Here is a 26,633-nt window from a genome sequence, read left to right as displayed (position 1 = left end):
TTTATTTTGACTTTTGGGATAAAGAACATTGTTTTGAATTTTCAAACGTGTGTGTGTCTGAAATTTGTACCCTTGAATTTTCGGGAGGCTCCTACCAGAGAGCCCAGCAGAACATGGTTATTGATACCTTGTGAGACGCCCCGAGACCACAGAGAGGGGCGGCATACAAGTCCAATAAATTAATAAATATTGCTTATTTACTGCTTATACTGCTTATATACTGGCTTTATAGTGCTTTTACAGCCCTCTCTAAGCAGTTTACAGAATCAGCATATCGCCCCCAACAATCTGGTCTTCATTTTACCCACCTGGGAAGGATGGAAGGCTGAGTCAAGTTTGAGCCGGTGGTGAGATCTGAACTGCTGAACTATAGCTACCAGTTAGCTGAACTAGCCTGCAGTGCTGCACTCTAACCATTGTGCCACCCCGACTCGGGGTGGTTAAAACCCCTCCCAAAAATTAGAGGCAAGTGGACTCAATTTTTTTCTCTCCTATCACTGCATCTACCTGCATCCCATCAGAAGTCAAGAGACCAAACTAATAATATACCCTTTACTTCCAACACTCCAAAAATGGGAATAAAGCAAGTTGCCATGCACAATTATGCTTTATTTTGATGGTAATGGTTCATTGGGTGAATTCAGCTATCTGACTGTGCACAATAACTAACTGGGTACAGCTAAATTTGCCTGGTATGCTGGACCAAAATAAGCTGGCTGGCGATGAGAGACTCATATGAACAAATACATAACTCATAAAAGCAGAGGAAAGTAATGATGTTATTTGGAATAAGTAGCCCAACCAGTATTTCCCAAGCTCAGCAAGTTTCAGATGGACAGTTTAAACTCTCAGAATTCCCCAGCTAGCTATCCTCTCATTTTAAACTTGCTGAGATTGAGAAACATTGGAAAGGATGCCTAAAAAACCCACCCTTCTCTGTCCATATAGGCCTCCATAAGAAGTCTCAGTGATGGCAAGATGAGGACAAACCTCCTCAAGCTATCATACAATTATTATAACTAATATTTATGTAGCTGTTCTGTCGAGCTATCTGGTAGAATCCTCCCGAAAATTCACAGATACAAATTTCAGACACACACACGTTTGAAAATTCAAAACATTGTTCTTTATACCCAAAATTCAAATAAACTAAGGACTCTTTTTGTATAGCAAAGAGCACTCATCTTCAAACAAACTGGTAATTTGTACAAGTCCCTTATCAGTTCTGAGATACTTAGCTTGCAGCTGTGAGGCAATTCACAGTCCTTCTTCTTTCACAAAGTGAAACACATTTTGTCTGGTTTAGTTTCAAAGCGGGGGGAAATCAGCACACAAAGGTCGAAGTCAGTAAAGCAGTCACGAAACACAACGATCAGATAATCCTCCACAATGGCCAAATCCACAGGCTGCTATTTATAGCAGCCTCACGAATTACCACAGCCCCACCAACCACAGGTGGCCTAATTTTCTTTGATAATCTCTCAGTTGTTGCTGCCTATGCATCGCTCTCCGCATGCATGGCTGTATCATTAACTCTTGTTCCGAATCCAAGGAGGAGCTAGATAATTGATCTCCTTCTGAGCTGTCTGCCACACTCTCCTCCTCCATGTCACTCATGTCTTCTTGGTCACAGGAGCCTTCATCAGCAGATTCCACCGGGAACAAAACAGGCCTGCGGCATGTGGATGTCTCCCCCACATCCACAGTCCTTGGGGCAGGAGCTGGGCAGGAGCTAACCACAACAGTAGCGAGTAGTAACTTATGTAGTAAGATGTTCAGAAGCTTTTGTGGATCCACGGGGTATGATTCCCTCTCTTTCTCTTTGCGTACAGTATGTGTGCGTTTCTCTGTGTGTCAATGTGTTTATCAGCACAGTAAAACAACTTTTAATTTTAACTTTATTTTCTGACAAACACAAACCTGAGATTTATTTACAGCTACATAAAATAAATTTCTCCCAAGCAATTTCCCATCTCTCTCAATTCTACCTTTAACTAGAAGTTTGAATCTGGCTAGGCATTTTGTACAATTACCTATTGTATATGTATGCGACTCGGAGAGTTGAGTAAATATAAGGGAGAGTTATTGATTGATTAATTATGTGCCATCAAATCCTTGTTGTCTGTCAGTGGTTGCACAGATAGATTTACGTCTCATTGTACTGGCTAAGTGACCTTGTGTCTCTGGCATTTTCTTTCCACATCTGATTTCTTTCGCTTTCTTTAACATTCCCCTCAAAGACATCTGGGAGAGCTAGAATTGTTCTTTGCCATCCTCTCCAATTTCTTTTTTTTCCTTTGTAAATATTACTCGTGGTCTTCCTCAGCTTATTCTCATACACATAAATCCAGCAGCTAACACTGCCTAGGCATCCATTTTTTGCTTGGCAGTCATTAATCCATTTATTTATTTACTAATTTGACTTGACTTGATTTCTCTTGTTCTATCTCTCAGAAGACTTTAATAGAATTACAGACTGGGTAGCTAGGCAAATGGGTGCTGCCAGAAGCATAAATGCCACCAGTGCCGCTTCCACCCATGCCTTCTGCTTGCACCTCAGGCGGGAGGTGACTGCGGGAGGCTGGAGGGGAGCCGGGCAGGAGAGAGGGAAGCTCGTCCGAGACCAGGAAGAAGAAAAGAAGGAAAAAGCAAGGAGTGCAGACACAGCAGCAGCAGCAGCAGGGGAAAAAAGGAGAGCCGAGGCAAGACCAGTAATCCAGGAAGTGACAGCCGCCGATCAGCTGAAGCTGCGCACGCATCTTCATTTCCGTCGGTGGAACTGTGTTCCATCCCGTCCTGCCTGCTGCCCACCCCTGCCCTATACTTTTATCTTTTCCCTTTTACTCCTCCTATTCTTGCTTCATCTTTATTTATATATTTTTTATTTGTATGCTTTGTTAAAATTAATAATTTTTTTGAATTGCAAATGATGTTACTAATAACTGACAATCATACATTAAGTACATAGGATGCTTGGCTGCATAGCTAAAGGTATAGCAAGCAGGAAGAGGGAGATTGTGATCCCGCTATATAGAGCGCTGGTGAGACCACATTTGGAATACTGTGTTCAGTTCTGGAGACACCTCACCTACAAAAAGATATTGACAAAATTGAACGGGTCCAAAGACGGGCTACAAGAATGGTGGAAGGTCTTAAGCATAAAACGTATCAGGAAAGACTTAATGAACTCAATCTGTATAGTCTGGAGGACAGAAGGAAAAGGGGGGACATGAGCGAAACATTTAAATATGTCAAAGGGTTAAATAAGGTCCAGGAGGGAAGTGTTTTTAATAGGAAAGTGAACACAAGAACAAGGGGACACAATCTGAAGTTAGTTGGGGGAAAGATCAGAAGCAACATGAGAAAATATTATTTCACTGAAAGAGTAGTAGATCCTTGGAACAAACTTCCAGCAGACGTGATTGGTAAATCCACAGTAACTGAATTTAATCATGCCTGGGATAAACATAGATCTATCCTAAGATAAAATGCGGAGAGGGGCGGCATACAAATCTAAATAAATAAAATAAATAAAAATAATAAAATACAAAAAAATAGTATAAGGGCAGACTAGATGGATCATGAGGTCTTTTTCTGCCATCAGTCTTCTATGTTTCTATGTAAAATGGATCAGGAGAGGCAATAATGTAGAGAAAAACTCTTGTTTATTGAGCTCTGTCAAATAGACATTGTCCTCACTCAACTGTCAAAGACACAGTGTAAAAGGTTCTGAGGGGAAAGCGCGAGTCTTTATCTTTTTATAGGGAACAGCTGGCAGGAAACAACAACTTGACATAGCAACATAGTTCCCGCCAGAAACTGTTCTGTTTGGGTCCCCCCAGATGCCAACACCAACCAAAAAGAGTATCCAGACACACTGGTAAAAAGCAAAGGCAGTTTATATAATTCAAAGCAAACACAGGTAACAAAAACTGTTTTTACAGACAGGAACACTATGAAGCTTCACAGAGGTTTCATGAAGGCCAGGCAATAAAACAGGATTCTTGCTGGCAAAAACAACGCTGGAGATAATAAAACCCACGCCTCCCCAAGTCTTCCAGACTTCTAGGCCACAAGCCAAGATCAGAGACGCCAAGAATCGAAGCAAGGTCACAGGACTCCTAGTTGATAACTCTCCACAAGACTGTAAGGGTGGGCCTGCCTTTTCAACCCTGCTGAGGAGAACCACACCCAAACCCAGCTGTTGCCAATTCAGGGATGGAAATACCTTTCTAATTGGCCCCTTCTTTGAGCTGCACGTCGCTGCCTCATGTCTATTATAGCCTGTGCGTCTTCATCCAATGAATCCAGGCTACTAGCTGGGGAGAGCCCCCCCCCCGGGGGTCTCAGGCTGCTCTCCCTCCTCCTCTTCCTGACGTTCCTCTTCCCCGTCTGCCTGGTCCTCCCCCTCCTGTTCACTGTCCTCCTCCTCTGGGCATGGATCCGGCAGAGATCCAGCCGGTCCCTGAGGAGCCTCAGGCTGAATCACAACAGAAACAGTTAACCAATCAGGTGCAGTATGTAAATAGTGAACTTCTGCCCTACTACATGCATATTTAACATTAAGTATTTTATAATTGGGCTTTATCTGTCATCACTTGGATTGCCCCCGCCCCCACAAATTCAGGTAACTTAATATTCTTAATACTAATAGCAGCTCTTCAGGAGCAGAAATCTTGTTTGAGATGACTATATATTTCACCTAGGTCTAACATGTTCACCCCTACTGAACTAGAGCCCTTCAATTCTGCCTGCAATTCCTACACTGGAAAAACAATTTAAAAAAACGAGAGAACTGATAAAGGCTGTTAAAGACTGTCCTTTTCTAGAGCTATCATTAAGGTTCCCAATCCATATTTATATTCGTATTTTCCATTTCTATTATCTCATCTCCTCCTCCTGATGTTTCCAAGTTGCTGAACTTTTAACACCCAATATTAGCTCTCAGGCAGCTTCACTCCAGTTCCCTGACAGACATGTCACTTCTGACTCTAAATATAGAAATGTCAAGGTTAGTTCTGTAATAGAAAATCCACTGCTACTGTTCAAAAACACAAAATGTTTTGCTGGTCCAGCCTTGGATGGAGACATTAATTATCTGTAATGGCCAGAAAGAATAACCTTGAGGAAGAGGGGGTAGAACAACATGGGTAGAACTGCAACCAAGACAATGATCAGATAAGAGAAATCTGAATTGTGGGGAAATGTAACTTGAAGAGATTTAACCCTCCCTAGTTTTCTTTAAGATAAAGACAAGGAAGACTTTAAATATTCTGTTACCAAGAGCTTCGTGGAGCATAAGTTTCTTTTCATTTTGTTTTAAGAAATACCCAGGCACAGATTATTTTTTGACAGCTATCTGCTAGATTTTTAGTCTCAAAGAGGTGTCAACACATTAGCACAGATCACACAGCTGTCTTTACCGAAAACCACAAATATAGATGTCAGAAAGGAATCTTTATTGTGCAACTTATCCAGCATATACCGCAGTGTAATAAAAAATGTAGGAAGGGAAAAATCCTGAAAGGTAGAATTAATTGTGAATTGGCATCCTCATGGAATGCTATGATGGAGCAAGCTAAGCTTGCTATTTACAACTTTTGGGTCTTGAAGTGATTAAGGCACCATAGTGACAGCAGAGTTGGCAATTCATTTTATGAATAGCCTATCTCATTTATAAAGATCCCTCCAGGAGTTCAGTATCCGAAATCTCTGCAAAGATCATTAGGAAAACTTTGTATGACACTATATCTCTTTCATCTAGGCTTGGGGTCTATTGATTTCTTCATGTCTAGAAGGACCCCTCTTCCTTAGGAATAAGTTCCAATTTTCTACTGTGAAATATATGCCTTCCCATGAAGGCATATATTTTATCCTTTTATCCTTTTATCCCACTTTTATCCTTCTTTTTTATAACAAAAAATAAACAAGGAGGTCCATTTTCCTTGAAAACTGTTATTTGATCTCTCTCTTTTTTCTCTTTCAGAGAAATCTTATAAGGAGCCATCGGATCATTTCTCAAGCTATACTACAATATCTAATATAGGTTTGCCAGCTTAGTCTCATGAAAATCTGATAAAAAGATGGATCGTGAATTTTTGAAACTCTGGTGGTGGTGGAGGAGGAGGAGGTAGGGTTGGTGGAGGAGGGAATTGTTCATCAAATGCTTAGGTTGCATTAATAGATTTGAATGCATCAGAGATGCTGCAAAGATGTTTGAGTTAGCAAAATGCTTGCATTAGCAGGAGTCCTAAAATTAAGATAAAACTGTATGTTTTTTATTTTTAATTTATACATGTGGCATGACTATGACACAGAAATGTATATAAGTGCACTGATGTGCCTATCGTCCCCTGTCCAATTGTCTTCCCTTATCTTAAATATCATACATATTCTCTCCTTATCTATCTATCTATCTATCTATCTATCTATCTATCTATCTATCTATCTATCTATCTATCTATCTATCTCATATATATTCTCTCCTTATCTCTTATATCATATATATCCTCTCCCTCCCATCCACTTCTCTTCTTTTTTACTTTCTATCTTCATATATATTACTTAATGTCTATTCTCTTCCATATGTATTGTATATTGGACAAAGAATAAATAATAATAAATGCACACAAAATGCAATAGTGGAGCTTACTGACAACTTAAAGATTCAAACTTCATAATTATTATGCCACATGCAAGCAATCCTTGAAGTTCATTTTGTCTAATATTGAAAGTATTTGTTATGTATATGAAGTGGCTGAAATGAGTAAATTAACTTTAGAACTGTAAGACAAAGATGATACTGAATATTATAAAATATGGGACAAGTGGTATGACTGGTTGAAGCAAAAGGATTATTTAAAAACATAAAGTACATATTATTTACTACACGCAATTCATAAGAAAATTTGAATGGAAGTGCAGATATGTAATCTTACAATCCTATTGATAGGAACTGATTAGGAAAGTAAATGGTTGCTGTTAAAATCATGCTTCACTTGTATAAAATGGAAAAATAGCTATCGAATTTAAAATTTTCTTTTGCAATTAACAATAAAGAATATGAAGAGTATAGCAAAGAAATATGGTACTACGTAAAGGCTGTGTAACAACGATAGTCAACAGATTCGTCAACTCTTTTTTTCTTTTTTTCTTTTCTTTCCCTTTTTGTTTTTCCGTTCACTCTCTTTTCTTTCTTTTCTTTCTGTCTTCAATTTCTTTCTTCCCACTGTTTTATGTGTGTTTGTATTTGCTTATTTTGTTTATTTTTATATGTAAATAATTAAGATATTTTTTTTAAAAAAGAAAGTATTTGTTATTAACCATTGAGGAGAACTCTATGGATGGAGTGGTAGACCAGAAATAGCAAAACATAAAATATAAATGCACGAATCAATAGTTATGTCCAATCCCTGCTGGCATATCTTTGAAAATTCCGCATAATGTTTTTGAAGTTACTTATTTCTTTGGAGATGGCATTCTCTTCTAATGTTCTTCAGATGATTATGGGTTTATTTACACATGTATGCACATCACCACTTGATGTCATCCTTGGATCACCCAATACTGAAAGAACGTAGGATGTGAGAACTGAAAAAAAGCTTTGGGTGATATGAAAACTCTGTATGGTTTGTGATCTATGATCTATCACCAGAATCTACCTCCGGTGCAGACCATATTTTAGTTGATCTTTTGTGAACGAGGGAATATTGACCAAGTTAGCTTCCATCACATATACATGAAGGAGGTATAAGTATTTTGCCAACATTCAAAATTTGGCCGAACCTGAACCAAATCTGAACTGGAACCCGAACGGGGAATCCCTCCCATGAAGAAATTCCGGGGGCAGAGCTTTGACATCACCAGCAGGTTGCTAAGGGCGCCAAGGTGATCACTTCCTGGATTCCATGGAATCCAGGAAGTGATCACTTTGGCGTCCTTAGCAACCTGCCGGTGACGTCAAAGCTCCGAACGCTGAACACGACCCCGAACTTTGCCCAAAGTTTGAAAAAATTTCGGGTTCGTGTTCAGCATACCGAACACCGCAAAATTCAGTACAGACCCGAATTGTGCGGGTTCGGTTCACCCATCACTATATATGACCAAACAATCCTCTAATCATAATGAAATCTTCCTCAAATATTAAGAAGGCAATTTGGATTTTTCTCTCCGATATCTATATTTAGTGAAAACTTCCTTTCTCCTCAGGCAGTTTGTAAATAATCTTGTTCTATTTTAATAAGGTATTCCTTAATAGAAGGGAAAGGTATTTAATAAGGTATTTAAAGAAGTAAAATATTCTGTAATTTAAGAAGTAAAAGATTCTGCAATTTAAAAAGGTATTCTTAAAAGTTCAGATTGATGAAAGGTATAATTTAATTCTTCCATTCAACGTTATTGCTAAAATAAGTGATAATTTTTGAATTAGCTGGCTTAACTCCATTTGTAGACTGATCTTATAAGGAAGGCAAATATGATCATTTAAGCACCTTAATACTCTCATACAAAACAGAAGAGTTTCTGGTAGAAGAACTAAAGAGCAGATCAGGAAATAGAAGCTCAGCCCATGCCAGACAGATGGTGCATTTCTCTTAGATTCACAATTTAGATTTACTACTGAATTCCAACTTGAACTTGATGTTTTGGAAGTAGTAGTGTTGTAGAAGTTCTACAGTGATGAACTTCTGAAGTTCTATAGTGAAGATTCAGTCAAAGAACCTATCAAAGCTGCTTGAGGAAACAAGGAGTCCCTTATTTTGCATAGCAAGGAGACTTAGCAAATTACTCCAGTAATTACTCCAGTACTCCAGAAGCCCAGCTCTTTTTGATACAAACTGTAGATTGTGTCAGGATTAGCAATCCTGGGTGATATTTCATTGCATTACCATATAAGGTAAAAGGTAGAATGTAAGCATGTTAATGCTGCGTCATTGGGTGTGAACTGCAATCTGATTGGGCCAGGGCATTATAAGATGCAAATCAACTTCACCATGATTGTCTCTTGTGGTTGTCTGCTGTTATTTACTGTTGATGGTGGTTGTTAGTTGGTTGGCTGGAGCAGTTTGAGCATGAGTTAAACATAGAGTAGAGTAATAGCAATGACACGAAGAAGCCTGGATTGGTTGAGTATCTACTTGTAAGTAAGCTGAGTATAGCTGATGTAAAGTTCCTATATATAGAAGACTGGAGATATTTTGCACCAGAAAAGTAAAACAATTGTTTTCTACAAATGTGTCTTCATCATTTATCTGGTTCATTAATTGCCACATTATATTCTGATATCTTATCTAGTCCTCCTGTGTTACTCTGCATATATATCCAGACAGATTGCCTTTGTGAAAAACCTTTATTTCTCTGAGTCCAAAAAACTGCACATCACATTCAAAAACCAGGGAGATGCCTACAGTAGAATTTAAAGGATTTAACATTTTTTCTTAGGCCCCATATATTCATAGTCTCCCACTCTTCTGTGTTCAGTAAATGGTATGTTTTCATATATAGCTCATTATCAATATTCATTAATCCTCCATGCAAGTCTTTAATGAAAGCAATTTATTTGTTGCGCTGGGATATTCTACGTAGGAGGATCTATGCCATCTATTTATTACCTGGAAATGAAATTGCTTCCTTTTGAGCTCTTCGTTGTTCTTGATCTATCACATACATACCTGCCCAAATAAAACCACAAACTGTGTCTTTGCCTTTATTCAAGTTTAATTACTGTGATAAATCTTTGGGATTTCTTTCTCTCTTGCTGCTTTGCAAAGAGCTAGCAAAGATGAGTTAACATAGTAGACTCATGACAAAAGCTGATCCTGCACTTATAAATTGAATGGCTTTGTGAATATCACAGAATGCCCCCTCTCTAGTGATGGGCGAACCCAACGGTGTTCGGGCTCGGCAAGTTCGGATGAATTTTACGCAAAATTCTGCCGAACCCGAACCGAACCCGAATCCAAATGGGGAATCCCACCAAGAGATTCCGGGGGCAGAGCTTTGACATCATGTATACCGACAGGTTGCTAAGGAAGCCAAGGTGATCACTTCCTGGATTCCATGGAATCCAGAAAGTGATCACCTTGGCGTCCTTAGCAACCTGCCGGTGACGTCAAGGCTCTGCCCCCGGAATCTCTTCGTGGGAGGGATTCCCCAGCTCCTTCAAAGGGAGGTCTTCACGTAAAAATAAACATTGTTATTTTTACGAAAAAGGACACCACAGCGGCGCTGCAAGCAAAGGGCGGTCCTTTCACGTAAAAATAACAATGTTTATTTTTACGTGAAGACCTCCCTTTGAAGGAGCTGGGGAATCCCTCCCATGAAGAGATTCCAGGGGCGGAGCCTTGACATCACCGGCAGGTTGCTAAGGACACCAAGGTGATCACTTCCTGGATTCCATGGAATCCAGGAAATGATCAGCTTGGCGTCCTTAGCAACCTGCCAGTGACGTCAAAGCTCTGAATGCTGAATGCAACCCCGAACTTTGCCCAAAGTTTCAAAAAATTTCGGGTTCGTGTTCGGCATACCAAACACCGCAAAATTCGGTACAGACCCGAATTATGCGGGTTTGGTTTGCCCATCATTACCCCTCTCTCCATTTGAGGGAATTAGAGACAAATCATGGCAGGATGTGAAGATGTCTGAATGCCTTTGCAATCTTTATTGCTTTTTATACAGTTTTCCAAGCAGTCAAAGGTAGAAAAAGCACAACAGCATTTCAATACCATGTGTATTTTTAATAGTATTTTTTTTCTAGTGGCATATAAATACCGTATTTTTGGAGTATAAGATGCACTGGAATATAAGACGCATCTTAGTTTTTGGGGAGGAAAATAGGGAAAATAATCTGCTTACCATGTATTCATCTGGCTAGTATCCTTAGTCTGGTCAGCTTCAGCACATTATTTTATCCCCTGGTTAGAGCTTTAAAAAACTTTATTTGGAAAGAGTAACAATGAAAGAGCTTGCAAGTCAGTAAGGGCTGGGAACAATATTAGCATCTGGAAAGAAACATTCGGAGCAAGTAAAACAATGAGAAAAAACCCTACAAAGACAGTGTTTGGAAAACATTCTTCACAGAGAGTAACAATGAAAGCGCTTGCAAGCGGGTAAGAGATAGGAACATGGTTAGCACTTGGTTAGGGCTGGAAAGAAATATTTGGAACAAGTAAAGCAATGAAAAACCCCCTACAAAGACAGGGTTTTGAAAACATTATTCGCAGAGAGTAACAATGGAAGAGCTTGCAAGCAGGTAAGAGCTGGGAACATGGTTAGCATCTAGTTAGGGCTGGAAAGAAACCTAATCAGAGCAAGTTAGAGTAATGGAAAAAACCCTGCAAAGACTTAGGGCTTGGAAAACATTCTTTGCAGAGAGTAGCAATGAAAGAGCCTGCAAGGTAAGAGCTGGGAAGATCGTTAGCAGCTAGTTAGGGCTGGGGGGGGGGAAGCTACATTCATAAGACATAAATTAACTCAAATTATATCAGCCTCTTTTAGGGAGGAAAAAGGTGCATACGGTAGTTGTTTGTTGCCACTGATAATAGCAGAGGATCTCACATTTGTATAGTAAGCTGGACTTGAGCCACTCTTTTGTCCTTCAACAAATGGCTGAATATGAAAACAAAGCTGCCCTCACTGAAGATTATTCTGCAGAGCACACAGAGCAGTTAACCAGATCAGCAAAAGTCCAAATGGCAGCACTCAGATAAATATACTGTGCTTGGTTCGTATTAACCTTGACACCTTGTGGAGTGGGTGTGTTTTAGTGTGCTGTATGCTGTCAGCCAGCTGGGTTAGCTTAATATGTAATAATTCAGTAAGCAAGTGAAATATGCTGTGCACATGTAACATACGAGAAAGCTGGACATTCAATGTCTCAGATGCCCTTCAACTATCGAACACTTGCAATTATGAAAATCTCAGCCCTAAAACTTAAAGGGGTTTTTTTTTTGGAACTTTTCCTGAGTGTAGAGGTGTGAGAGACAATTAAAATAATTGGGAACACAGGTAGGAAAGCCAGACAACCCAATTTATCAAAAGTTAATCAGCTGCCTAATGATGCCAATATTTCTGTTTAGCCATGTGTTAGACTAATAAATCACTATCAGCCTCGCTCTTATCCAGTTATTATTCATACAGTTCCTTGCCGAGCTGAAACCTGACTTTCTCACCTGATCTTACATATACATAAAATGCAGCTGAGTCTCTGTTATCCTATATATCATGGGGAGCTACCGGGAAACCAGCAACCTGCTCCCATTTATCTTCCTCTTGTCAAATAATTGTTATTTAGTGATCATGCACAGCCATCTGTTGTCTTGTTTTGAATCCAGGGCTGCATCCCCTGATTACAGTTTCTCTCCAAACTCTCCACTACAGCAGCTAATATTTGACATTAACTTTCTAGAAATATACTTCAGCAAAAGAGACGATGCACCACAGTTTCCTTTTAATTTACTCATTTGTTTACACGTACCATCCTGAGATATCTTAAATAATCTACAAATAGAAACATAGAAGATTGACGGCAGAAAAAGACCTCATGGTTAATGATGGGTGAACTGAACCCGCACAATTCCGGTCCATACCGAATTTTGCAGTGTTCGGTATGCCAAACACAACCCCAAAATGTTTTGAAACTTCGGGCAAAGTTCGGGGTCACGTTTGGCGTTCGGAACCTTGATGTCACCGGCAGGTTGCTAAGGACGCCAAGGTGATCACTTCCTGGATTCCATGGAATCCAGGAAGTGATCACCTTGGCATCCTTAGCAACCTGCTGGTGACATCAAGGCTCCGCCCACGGAATCTCTTTGTGGGAGGGATTCCCCAGCTCCTTCAAAGGGAGGTCTTCACTTAAAAATAAACATTGTTATTTTTACGTGACAGGACAACACAGCGGCGCTGCAAGCAAAGGGCGGTCCGTTCACGTAAAAATAAACATGTTTATTTTTACGTGAAAGGACCACCCTTTGCTTGCAGCACCGCTGCGGCATCCTTTTTTGTAAAAATAACAATGTTTATTTTTACGTGAAGACCTCCCTTTGAAGGAGCTGGGGAATCCCTCTCACGAAGATATTCCGGGGGCGGAGCCTTGACGTAACCGGCCGGTTGCTCAGGACGCCAAGGTGATCACTTCCTGGATTCCATGGAATCCAGGAAGTGATCACCTTGGCGTCCTTAGCAACCTGCCAGTATACATGAAGTCAAAGCTCCACCCCCGGAATCTCTTGGTGGGATTTCCCGTTCGAGTTCGGATTCGGTTCAGGTTCGGATGAATTTTGCGTAAAGTTCGTCCGAACCTGCTGAACCAGAACACCATTGGGTTTGCCCATCACTACTCATGGTCCATCCAGTCTGCCCTTATACTATTTCCTGTATTTTATCTTAGGATGGATATATGTTTATCCCAGGCATGTTTAAATTCAGTTACTGTGGATTGACCAACCATGTCTGCTGGAAGTTTGTTCCAAGCATCTACTTCTCTTTCAGTAAAATAATATTTTCTCACATTGCTTCTGATCTTTCTCCCAACTAACCTCACATTATGTCCCCTTGTTCTTGTGTTCACCTTCCTATTAAAAACACTTCCCTCCTGAACCTTATTTAACCCTTTAACACATTTAAGTGTTTCAATCATGTCTCCCCTTTCCCTTCTGTTCTGCAGACTCTACAGATTGAGTTCGTGAAGTCTTTCCTGATAAGTTTTATGCTTAAGATCTTCCACCATTTTCGTAGCCTGACTTTAGACCCGTTCAATTTTATACATTTCTTTTTGTAGGTGAGGTCTCCAGAACTGAACACAGTATTCCAAATGTGGTCTCACCAGTGCTCTATACAGTGGGATCACAATTTCCCTCTTCCTGCTTGTTATACCTCTAGCTATGCAGCCAAACATCCTACTTGCTTTCCCTACCGCCTGACTGCACTGTTCACCCATTTTGAGACTGTCAAAAATCACTACCTCTAAATCCTTCTCTTCTGAAGTTTTTGCTAACACAGAACTGCCAATACAATACTCAGATTGAGGATTCCTTTTGCCCAAGTGCATTATTTTACATCTGGGAACATTAAACTGCAGTTTCCATTGCTTTGACCACTTATCTAGTAATGCTAAATCATTTGCCATATTTCAGATGCCTCCAGGAATATCAACCCTATTGTACACTTTAGAGTCATTGGCAAATAGGCAAACCTTCCCTACCAAACCTTCCCCTATGTCACACAGAAACATTAAAAAGAATAGGACCCAGAACAGACCCTTGTGGCACACCACTTGTAACCAGTGTCTGCTCAAAATACTCAACTTACAAAACAATTCCAAAACCGACTAACATAAAGTCTAATTTGAGAATGACTTTTATATCATATTTCTCTTTATTTGTCTTTAAACCTAATGAAATACCTACTCCCACCATAACACTTTAATACAACTACTTACTAATTCCTATAACAAATTTCTATACTTTCTTATATAACTACATATTTACTATACCCTACATATACACCTCCTATTTTATTATCACACTATGTTGCTACACCTGAAAACATCTGCGTCACATGCAGATTTACCCTTCCTATCATTCCTTACCCCCTTCTTTCTACTTAAATTTCCCCTTTTCCTAATTACTCTTATCTATCTCTTATTAACTAATATATATATCTATTTGAATCTAATTGTCACAAATTATATATAGAACGTTAAGATATATCTGTACAGTTTAAAAATACAACATTGAGATGTAAATTTCTACGTATTATTACACAACAACCTTACTATGTTTCCATACCCCTTTGATTTTGTGCACCCTCCCTCTTTTTCATTCCTATCCTTTACCTTTTTGTTACCTTTTATAATTTAATAAATAAATTCTATTTTTTTAAAAAAAGAATACTCGCCATTAACAACAACCCTCTGATGTTTACGCTTCAGCCAACTGCAAATATCCATATAGTGTGTAATTTGTCTCTTCATGGGCAACCTAATAAATTTTCACAGCTCTTATACTATTTAATGATTCAGGGTTCTAATACAGGGGTGGCAAACTCGTTGCGTTGTCATGTGACATATTGGGACTTTCCCCCCCTTTGCTAACCAAGCATGGGCATGGACAGGGTATGACGCATCTGACCTGCAGGAAAATAAAGTATTTATTTATTTAAGAAAATTCTAAATTGGTGGGATACCTGCCAAAATCCTCATGCAGCAGCGTTAAGAACTTTGCTAACCTCAAAAGTGATCAGTTTGCTAATGAGCAGCTCAGAAATTAATATTCACGATGCTTGGAGATCTGAGGGTAGAAATAGACAAACTATCAGCACCAGAAGATCCATAATTATCATACTGATGAGAGCAACCCTTGTTGTCCAAAGGGAAAAAAAATGGGGACAGTTGAAATAAGACTCATATTGAAGAATGGTGAAGCAGCTGTGGGATGATGAAAGTATGTAGAGTCCTTCAGTTTTTAACTGGAACGTTCATATAAATTCATAGCAATGCAACTTTTACACCTATTCAGTTATGCTGTCATCACATATTTCATTTTCTCCAAAGTTGAACTTTTTCCCATTCCCCCCTCCCTAGTTAGAGTTTAATAATCTCCTTTTCACTAGAGTTGAGCCAGTTATAAAGATACTGTCAGGAATGAGGAACGGGTTGGAATTAATAAGATGGTATCTATCTATTGTTGGAATGTACATATATTTTAGTGAAGGAAAAGTTCCTTCATATAAATCTCCCTCTAGAGGATTAGCCTCTATAGAGTATATATCTGTGTGCTTGTGTGTATGGAAAGATAGATGATAGATGGATAGATCGATAGATCGATAGATCGATAGATAGATAGATAGATGGATGGATGGATGGATGGATGGATGGATGGATGGATGGATGGATCGATCGATCGATCGATCGATGGAAGGATAGATAGATAGATAGATAGATAGATAGATAGATAATGGATATACAGACAGACAGACAGACAGACAGACAGACAGACAGACAGACAACCATTTAAATATGAGCCAGCAGTGCACGGCAGCTGCCAAAAAAGTCAACACAATCCTAGGCTGCATAAACAGAGGGATAGAATCAAAATGACGTGAAGTGTTAATACCACTTGATAAGGCCACACTTGGAATACTACTGTAGATCTAGTTTTAATCATCATGCTGTAAAAAAGATGTGGAAACTTTAGAAAGAGTGCAGAGAAGAGCAACAAAGATGATTAGGAGACTTGAGGCTAAAACATATAAAGAATGGTTGTTGGAATTGGGTATGCTTAGTTTGATGAAAAGAAGGATAGTAGTGTTGCAATATCTCATGGGTTGCCACAAAGGAGAGGGAGTCAAGCTATATACAATTTATGTATGGTATGTTTGTGTGTATGTCTGTTTTAATTATGGGTTTTTAAAAAGTTTTTTTAAATTTATTAGATTTGTTAGGAATTGTTTCATTGTATGCTGTGAGCCGCCCCGAGTCTACGGAGAGCGGCGGCATACAAATCAAATCAAATCAAATCAAATCAAATCACAAACAAATAAATATTCTCCAAAGCACCTGAGGGTAGGACTAGAAGCAATGAGTGAAAACTAATCAAGGAGAGAAGCAACTTAGAACTAAGGAGACATTTCCTGACAGTTAGTACCATTAATCAGTGGGACACAGAGACAGAGAGTGTTTATATTACCCTATTTATTCCATATTGACAGTACCTTTCAGAGCTGACATCACTCACTGACCTTTTTTTAAAAAATTGAGGATTAAATCTGAATTTTTTTCATGCAAATACTATCTAGATATTGATAAATCAGAGGGTTTTTTTTAACATTGTTTTTTCTATAAATCCATTAGTTTGGAAATTAAATCTACACAATTTTTATATGCATTTCCCCCCCTTTTATTGGGTAACTCAGAGCTCTTTTCTGGGCCATAGAGTCGAAAGGTCGAAATGTTGGGGTCTTTTAAAATTTGTTTGTATCATAATGCCTAAATACTTTTGAGTCCTATACAGATCCCTATGAAACTTTCAACTTTTATGTCAATTCCTGGCTCAGTTTAACAAGTCAGCAGACAAGGGGAATAGAAACATTTTCTAAAATATATGGAATGAAAACTACTCTCTCCTTTCTCTCTCTCCTCTCTCTCTCTCCCAAATAAAATAAGCACCCTTATTTTATTTAATCCAAGGAAGAACATTCTATCCATAGCCATGTGATACATTCTGCCTGCTTAGAATAATTCTATCATTTATCATTATTATGACAGACACGCAATGCCCTCAACCTCAGCTCAACATCTGGTGACCATCTGAGTACGTCCATGTAGTTCATCGTGCATCATTTCCATTGTCTTCTAGGATATTTTTAACCCTCTAATTTAGTCAACAATCTGGAAATTCACAGGTAGAAACCCTTCTACGCAGTAACCAAACTTAATCCTGCTTACTGTTTAAACCTAGACAAGGTCAACTGAAGGACGAGAGGCATTTCTTAATGGTCCACTGAGTTATATTGTTTAGAGTGAAAGTATAGAAGCACCTACAGATGATTGTTGATAAAAGCACTGTGAAGTGTTCAAGATTTTGCTACTAATGGGGTGAGGTATCATCAATACGCTGATGATACCCAGTTATACATCTCCACCCCATGTCCAGCCAACGAAGCAGTGGAAGTGATGTGCCAGTACCTGGAGGATGTTAGGGCCTGGATGAGTGTCAACAAGCTCAAACTCAATCCAGACAAGACGGAGTGGCTGTGGATCTTACCTCCCAACTCCATCTGTCTGTCCATTACTTCTGGCGTTTGTCCCCTGACCTCAGTGAAATCGCAGCATCGCAAAAACACAGAGGTCTGGAAGTGGGGTTTTGAGGACTTGGGTGTTTTTGCGATGCTGCGATTTCACTGATGCTCCCTTCACTGGGAAACCCCACCTCCGGACTTCCGTTGCCAGCGAAGCACCCGTTTTTGCACTGCTGGGATTCCCCTGCTGGGATTCCCCTGCAGTGTCACAAAAACACGGAAGTCTGGAGGTGGGGTTCAAAAACAGATGTTTCGGCTGGCAAAAGGGGTGAATTTTGGGTTTGCACGCATTAATCGCTTTTCCATTGATTCCTATGGGAAACATTGTTTCGTCTTACAAACTTTTCATCTTAAGAACCTTGTCCTGGAACCAATTAAGTTTGTAAGACAAGGTATCACTGTATATCGTAATACAACTTTTCAGCATTTTCCATATAAGATTTTGAGATTTAGAAGAATCTTTGAGTTGTAAACAAATCCCTGTGGAACTTTCAATTTTTATGTCAATTCCTGACACTGTAGCTCAGTATGACAAGTCAGTATACAAGGGAAATGGAAACATTTTATAAAAGATGGATTATTCTGAATGATTCTACATGCTGAAATAAAATATATACTGTACATCAAAAAGCTGAGAATTTTCTTGACTCACTTATGATATAGGAAAAGGGAGAGAGAGAAAAAGTTATGCTACAAAGTACTACGGTAAACTTCTCTAAGCAGCATCTTCTTTGGAAGAGCTTTATACAGTAAGAACTAAGAAAAACCATTTGCTTCTGGCTAACATTTCTTTTCATAGACAGCTCTCTTCTCTGGTGGCATTTTGAGAAAGTTCCCATAATATCCTCAGTGCAAATGTGGGCTCAGTGGCCCAGAGAGGTTGTCAACTCCTGACATAGATAATACATAATAGAGAAGAACTACACCATCTTCCAGGTTTTGAATGGACTCAGCATTTTTAATCATTCAAAGCTGAACTTGCAATCAGAAGTGGTAGAACTCAGATGTTTATCATTTCAGAGAAAACTAACAAGTAAGGACCTCATAAAAATTACCAAGGATTTTGGCCACTTTTCCCAGGACTCTTACAGTAGATAAGAAATCTGTTGGTAAATGACTGTTGTGGGTAATATCTAGTTTTATTTGTTTCGATCAGTCATAGAGGCTTGTGGGATGTTTGCGGGAGTGTAACGGCTCCAAGTGGATTCCTTTTTTTTTTTTGGTCTATCCTTCTACAGAAACAACACTGTGGCTTTTGTATAGATAATCTCAAAGGGAGTGGCCTTTAGCTATTCAATATTAGCCGATATTAGCCCAGATTACCTCAGGGACCGCCTTCTGCCGCACGAATCCCAGCGGCCAGTTAGGTCCCACAGAGTGGGTCTTCTCCGGGTCCCGTCAACTAAACAATGCCGCTTGGCAGGACCCAGGAGAAGAGCCTTCTCTTTGGCGGCCCCGGCCCTCTGGAACCAACTCCCCCCAGAGATTAGAATTGGCCCCACCCTCCTTGCCTTTCGTAACCTACTTAAAACCCACCTCTGCTGCCAGGCATGGGGGAATTAAGACTTTTTTCTCCCCCTAGGCCGTTACAATTGTATACATGGTATGTTTGTATGTATGTTTGGTTTTTATATATTAAGGGGTTTTAATTTGCTTTTAGTATTGGATTTTATTGTATATTTTCATGATTGTTGTTAGCCGCCCCGAGTTTTCGGAGAGGGGCGGCAAATAAATCCAATAAAACTTGAAAAAACTTGAAACTTGATATATCCAGATCAGAGCAAGCCTACACGCCATTCAGTTCCACGATCAGAAAATAAAGAGGAAGATACATTCAATATGTAAGTCCAAGACGGCAGCCTTGATAATATGACAGCTCCATTTGTTTTTTTATGTATGATTCATGAGAAGCTGAGGCATGAGTTCTGCCCTCTGCAACAACATCTATCTAGGATAAGGTGAGCAGACGTCCCACTTCTGGTGGGACAGTCCCAATTTTTAATAATTTGTTCCGCGTCCTGTGAGGTTTTTAAAAAGTCCCGATTTTCCTTTCTCTGGACTGCCCACAGCAAATAAATCGCTTCCTTTCACTTGGCACTGGGAGAGGAAATAAACTTCTCCCAGCAACCAGAGAAAGGAAACGCTTTGGGATCAATAAAATATGGACAATAATGGTAAAATCCCACGTATGTCTACAAAGACCCCCAATTTTTTTACATGGTACATGTTCTGGTTTCTGGTAGAGGTTTAGTAATTACAAATAACTCTCAATAAATGCATCATTTCATGAATAAAGCAATTCCATTTATTTCTCTGTTCTCTTTACTTCAACACATTTCCGACATCAATCAGTCCATTATCTCTCTTCTAGCCACATTCCTCACATTCTTTTTCCTGCTTAACTTAAACAAGATATTTTCTAACTACATAGCTATAAAAAACAGCCACTCTGACTAAATACAATACAAAATACTTTGGCTTACTTTAGCGTGGCGAAAACACTGCTCCATATTTCTTTACGGCAATGTTGAAACTCCACCCTTCTTCTCCACTAGCCCCCTGACGTGCCAATTACCTCACTACAATATTTAACCCATTCCTCTCCTTAATATCTTCTTCCAGACCTTTGCTCTCTACGTTTCTGAATCCTTCTGAATTTAGGGTTCACCCAGCGAGCATCTGATTCTCCTTCGCTAGATCCTGAACTCATAGCCCCATCCTGTGGCTGGCCTCCCACCTGTTCTACTACCTGTAACCCCGGGTCCCCCACTACTTCATAAACACTATCTGAATCTGACTCCTCAATATCTTCATCATCCTCCAACTGATCAAGAGTATGTACAACAGTACAGATGGCCAGCCATCAAATGCATCCCCCAGTATATAGAGGACATGATTTACAAATACAACGAGAACAATGAAGGGGGGGATACCACTTCCTGTGCTGTCTGCATCACATTTGAATCAACTTTAACCATCTTTCGCTCCCAGGCCTCTCTGGGAAATGTAGTTTTTAAAGCTCGTTACCCGGCAGCTTTTTCAGCACACCCCATTCAAAGCTGAGAAAGTTGGTTGGAGTGCTCTTGTTCAGCACCGGGTTTTGAAAGTGGGGATGGCCGTACTTCGCCGGCATCTTGATATTTCTCCGGCAGGTATACTGTAGTATGGATTCCAATATTTACAAGAGCCTTCAGCCTGGCTTGTCTATTAATATTGAGTGCAGCAATGGTGACTTGGTGAGTGTTGAGGGGAGAAAGGCGATTTGCTTTTCAGAGGGTCTTTCGTCTCCTTAGAAACATAGAAGACTGATGGCAGAAAAAGACCTCATGATCCATCTAGTCTGCCCTTATACTATTTCCTGTATTTTATCTTAGGATGGATATATGTTTATCCCAGGTATGTTTAAATTCAGTTACTGTGGATTTATCTACCACGTCTGCTGGAAGTTTGTTCTTCTGTAGCCTGTAGCTTTGCTGGTTGAGGAATTCTGGGAGTTGAAATCTGTTTCTCTCCCCCCCCCCATTCCGGCAATGGTGTCCCACTCTAACGAAATTCAAATCTGGTCTCCTTAATCTAGGATATAGTGTCAGGCCAAAGCCATCATTTGAGTTCAGATGCTATTTGGAACACTGACATTTGATAGAAGGTTATCTGAACAAATTTCAACTGAGCTACTTCCAACCCCAACAAAATATCCACTATCATAATTTGATCATGAAAGAAGACTATGATCCAACTCGTATCTGAATGAGCGAAAATGAATCATTCCACCGGGGCTTCAATAACATCTCTCTCTCAGTAGTGACATTTAGAAGGGCTCTAAGACTTGGGAGGGGTGGGAGAAAGTCCTTGGACGACTCCTATCTACTATCTGCTATTGCTTGTTTCTATTCACTGAGCAAAATGGATTAGTTTAACCTTATTTCAAAAATGCTAACTCCGGTTCAGAAGCTTTTACGAGACACAGACTTTAATTATTCTTTCGATAGCTCGGGTATCAAAGCATTTACTGATCCGCCATCAAAATCACGGCTGAAAATTATGAGCCCACAGAGTTGCTATCAATATAACATTCAGCCAACCTTACCTGGGGAGTGAAGTGGAGGGGAGCATATTAGTACCACGCCTTGACCTTCTCTCACTGACACAGCACTTCTTGTTCGTCCGCTGAAATTCCCCAGATCTGTTAACATAAGATTGCAATTTTCATTCGCAAGGAGAAACTTTTCTACGTTACAGAGTTATTTTGCCTTCTTCCTTTTTCTCACGCTAAAACCAAAACCATTGCTTTTCCAAAAACATGAAACATATACGGTACTGCTCAAAAAAAATAAAGGGAAGACTCAAATAACACATCCTAGATCTGAATGAATGAAATATTCTCATTGTACAAAGTTGAATGTGCACAACCGCATGTGAAATTGATTGCCAATCAGTGTTTGCCCCGGAAGCGGAGTAAAGACACTGAGACGCTGTGTGGATTAAATAAAGGGTCACTTTATTAAAATTAACATAAATTTAAATAAGGTAACTTTAAATACGTAAATTTAAATATTTAAATCAACTATAACTAAGGACCTGCAGAGGCCAAAACTAATGGGGCGGAAATTCCTGCCAGAACCTTCCTTGGCAACATTGGGCATAACTCCTTGCTGAACCAGGTGAAGGTAGCCACCTTCACCTGGATCCGAGCCACGCCCATTTGGCATGTGGGAGGAGCTCACCCTCCAATCCCCGAAGGGAAATTGGATCCAGTGAGTCCTATGGGCATCCTCTCTCCAATCCCTGACGTTGTTCTAACCTCTAGTTCCTGGAGAAAGGGGGTCCATCACCCTTTTAAAAGATGCTCAAAGGAGCATGCGCAGTCGCTTCTACTGCCCATTTCCGCCCCTAACCTGCCAACCCCAGTGACCATAGGGAAGTCTAAAACTAACATCTATGTGCGCTGCACCCCCTAACCATTCCATCTGTACTGTCAGTGTGGAATAGGCAAAAAAATGGCCGCCTCTAAAGGGGAGGCCGCAAAAAATTCCTATTCAGCTCCAAAGTGACCTCCTAGAGACGCACTGTTAATAGCGGAGGGCGGGCAGGTGTTTGCTTTTCAGCCTCTCCCAGCCAAGGAGGAGGTCCTGTCCGGATCGCCCTTAAATAGGGTGATCTAGGACCTCCCCTTGGCCCAGCAAGCAGCGCGCCCATCTGGCGCGCTGCCAAAAGCCGAACTTCTGGTTTCGCCGGAAACCGGAAGTTCGGGGCTCCGTGGAGCTGACGCAGCATCCCCCTGCTCCAGGGGCAATTTTGGCTGGCGGTTTAAACCGGCGGTCGTGCATTTCTTCCCAAGTAGACAGTTTGATTTCCCAGAAGTTTGATTTACTTGGACTTATATTGTGTTGTATAAGTGTTCCCTTAATTTTTTTTAGCATATTCTGGCTAATTACAACTAGTAAATAGAGATATTCCATGTGACATTTTTATTATTTCTTAGAGGATGCAGAAATGTGTTATTTGAAAACCCGGTTTATAACAGGCATCTTAATAACTCTTTTACAATTTCTCAATTATTGATTTCTTCCCTAATAAAAAGTCATTCTGTGTACAGTTGAAAGAGATATCGAGGGAGGTGAGGAAGCTTTGTATTTTACCTGTATTTTGGATAAAGCTCTTGAGTGTTATAAAAAGGATACTGCAACTTAACTAATAAACTGTACAAATGTTTGCAATATTGACTCTATTGGTGTATAGCAGTGGTTCTCAACCTTTCTAACACGACCCCTGAATACAGTTCCTCATGTTGTGGTGACCCCCCAACCATATGTCTAGCACCAATTCTCCCAACAGATAATAAACCATGAACTTATCTGATTTGAATTGACCACTGCTTGTACACTGTAACTCACTAACTCTTCCACCTCAGTGTTCTTATTAACTAGGATGCACCCAAATGAATTCTCTCAGAGTAAACAACAGAAATAGCAGAGACAGTCAGAGAGACAGAATCATGCTTGTGGTTCCCTCTTATGGCAACCCGCCGCACTAACTCTTAAAGCTGTTGTGGTTAGCTTTGGCCCAGCTCCTGCCCCAAGGACTGTGGATGTGGGGGAGACATCCACATGCTGCAGGCGTGTTTTGCCCCCGGTGGAATCTGCTGATGAAGGCTCCTCTGACCAAGAAGAAATGAGTGACAGGGAGGAGGAGAGTGTGGCAGACAGCTCAGAAGGAGATCAATTATCTAGCTCCTCCTTGGATTCAGAACAAGAGTTAATGATACAGCCACGCATGCGGAGAGCGATGCATAGGCAACAACAACTGAGATATTATTATCAAAGAAAATGAGGCTACCTGTGGTTGGGTGGCGCTGTGGTAATTAGTGAGGCTGCTATAAATAGCAGCCTGTGGCTTTGGCCATTGTGGAGGATTATCTGATCGTTGTGTTTCCTGACTGCTTTATTGACTTTGACTTTTTGTGTGCTGATTTTTCCCTGCTTTGAAACTAAGCCAGAGCAAAGTGTGTTTCACTTTGTGGAAGAAGAAGGACTGTGAATTGCCTCACAGCTGCAAGCTAAGTATCACAGAACTAATAAGGGACTTGTACAAATTACCACTTTGTTTGGAGACCAGTGCTCTTTGCTATACCAAAAGAGGGCTTGGTTTAAGTGAATTTTCATTATAAATAACATTGTTTTGAATTTTCAAACGTGTGTGTGTCTGAAATTTGTACCTGTGCATTTTTGGGAGGATTCTACCAGAGAGCCCGACAGAACAAAAGCTATAGTGTTTTAATTCATTTAAGCATACATTGTTAATTTATTTATATATTGCCAAACCCAACCAGTTATGTACATAGTGCTAACAAATTGCATTCGAAGCACATATTATGATGCATTTTTTAAATATTCATTTTTTAAAAATTTTGTCAAATGAACTAATAAAATATATTAAAATTACAGGAAAGGAGAGAGGCTAGCATCATCAGTGATATATTTGTAACTACTTTTAGTTACAATTATCTACTATGTACTCAGCTTGGATGAAAAGAAAGGTGTAAATGCAGATTGCTTAACAAAACACAATACAATATAAACAGTAATGTTTCATCTCTTCATATCCTTCCAAGTTCCACAAAGCCTTTCCCTCACCTGCAACAGAAATATGCCCATTTGCCTTTTTTTGCAAGGTTGCCTAATCACTTCATTCGTACCCTACAAGTTTGTTGTTTGTGTGTACAGTTTAAATGATTTAAAAACAAACATATTGAAACAAAACAGAAGGAATGGTCACTGACTTCAAAATACCGGCACAAGCAATTACAGTGGGTAAATTGTACGGAGGAAAATTTATTTATTTATTTATTTATTTTATTTATTATTTGGATTTGTATGCCGCCCCTCTCCGAAGACTCGGGGCGGCTCACAACAAGTGAAAACAAATCATAAATAATCCAATTAATTAAAATATTTAATTTAAAAAAAAAACAAAAAACCATATACTAACAGACACACACACAAGCATACCATGTATAAATTAAACGTGCCCAGGGGGAGATGTTTAATTTCCCCATGCCTGACGGCAAAGGTGGGTTTTGAGGAGTTTACGGAAGGCAGGAAGAGTAGGGGCAGTTCTGATCTCCGGGGGGAGTTGGTTCCAGAGAGCCGGTGCCGCCACAGAGAAGGCTCTTCCCCTGGGGCCCGCCAACCGACATTGTTCAGTTGACGGGACCCGGAGGAGGCCCACTCTGTGGGACCTAATCGGTCGCTGGGATTCGTGCGGCAGAAGGCGGTCTCGGAGATATTCTGGTCCGATGCCATGAAGGGCTTTAAAGGTCATAACCAACACTTTGAATTGTGACCGGAAACTGATCGGCAGCCAATGCAGACTGCGGAGTGATGGTGAAACATGGGCATACCTGGGTAAGCCCATGACTGCTCTCGCAGCTGCATTCTGGACGATCTGAAGTTTCCGAACACTTTTCAAAGGTAGCCCCATGTAGAGAGCATTACAGTAGTCGAACCTCAAGGTGATGAGGGCATGAGTGACTGTGAGCAATGAGTCCCGGTCCAGATAGGGCCGCAACTGGTGCACCAGGCGAACCTGGGCAAACGCCCCCCTCGCCACAGCTGAGAGATGTCTTTATTTTGTCATCCGACATCAAAGACGATTCTCTTATCTACAAATAAGTCACCTGTATCTGTTTCTTCAGCACCATTTGGAATATGAGCCAAGATGGTGCAGTGGTTAGAGTGCAGCATTGCAGGCTACTTCAGCTAACTGCTACCTGTAGTTTAGCAGTTCAGGTTTCACCACCGGCTCAAAGTTGACTCGGCTTTCTATCCTTCCGAGGTGGGTAAAATGAGGACTCAGATTGTTGGGGGCAATATGCTGATTGTATAGACCTCTTAGAGAGGGTTGTAAAAGCACTATGAAGTGGTATATAAGTCTAAATGCTATTACTATGTCTTCTCCGTAGTGGGTGGAGTTATCCTCCAAGAATGGAAAGACACTGCCCTTTAGCTAGTCAGGACCAATTCATAGCTTAAAAACACCTCTGTACCATTAACCCTCCCTCTTTTGACTCAGTCACTTCTCATCCAAGAAGCCTGGAGTAACTTGTTGGATGAGAAGCTAAATGTTCTTCAGAGGAAAAAACCAAGAATTGTCTTTGGGGGGGGGGAAGCACCTTTGAGACATCTCTTTGGGGAGTCCATTTGCCTTATTAATTTAGTTGTTAGATTTAGATCTTCTCTTATATAATAATAATAATAATAATAATAATAATAATAATAATAATAATAATAATAATTTATTGCATTTGTATGCCGCCCCTCTCCACAGACTCGGGGCGGCTA

At 40.1% G+C, this 26,633-nt stretch overlaps 1 protein-coding gene across 1 annotated transcript in view; it reads right to left on the bottom strand.

Moving 5' to 3' along the window:
* Nucleotides 1–26,633, bottom strand: part of CNTN5 (contactin 5) — a 439,109-nt gene that overhangs the window by 213,015 nt on the left and 199,461 nt on the right. Inside the window, exon 5 of the mRNA XM_070751525.1 lies at nt 21,881–21,976. Coding sequence (XP_070607626.1) covers nt 21,881–21,976 — 96 coding nt within the window. The remainder of the gene's footprint in view (nt 1–21,880; nt 21,977–26,633) is intronic.

Source organism: Erythrolamprus reginae, chromosome 4 (genome assembly GCF_031021105.1).
Source record: "Erythrolamprus reginae isolate rEryReg1 chromosome 4, rEryReg1.hap1, whole genome shotgun sequence".
Lineage (NCBI taxonomy): Eukaryota > Metazoa > Chordata > Lepidosauria > Squamata > Dipsadidae > Erythrolamprus > Erythrolamprus reginae.
Note: the sequence above shows the minus strand (reverse complement) of the source record. Positions and strands in the feature narration are given on the sequence as shown.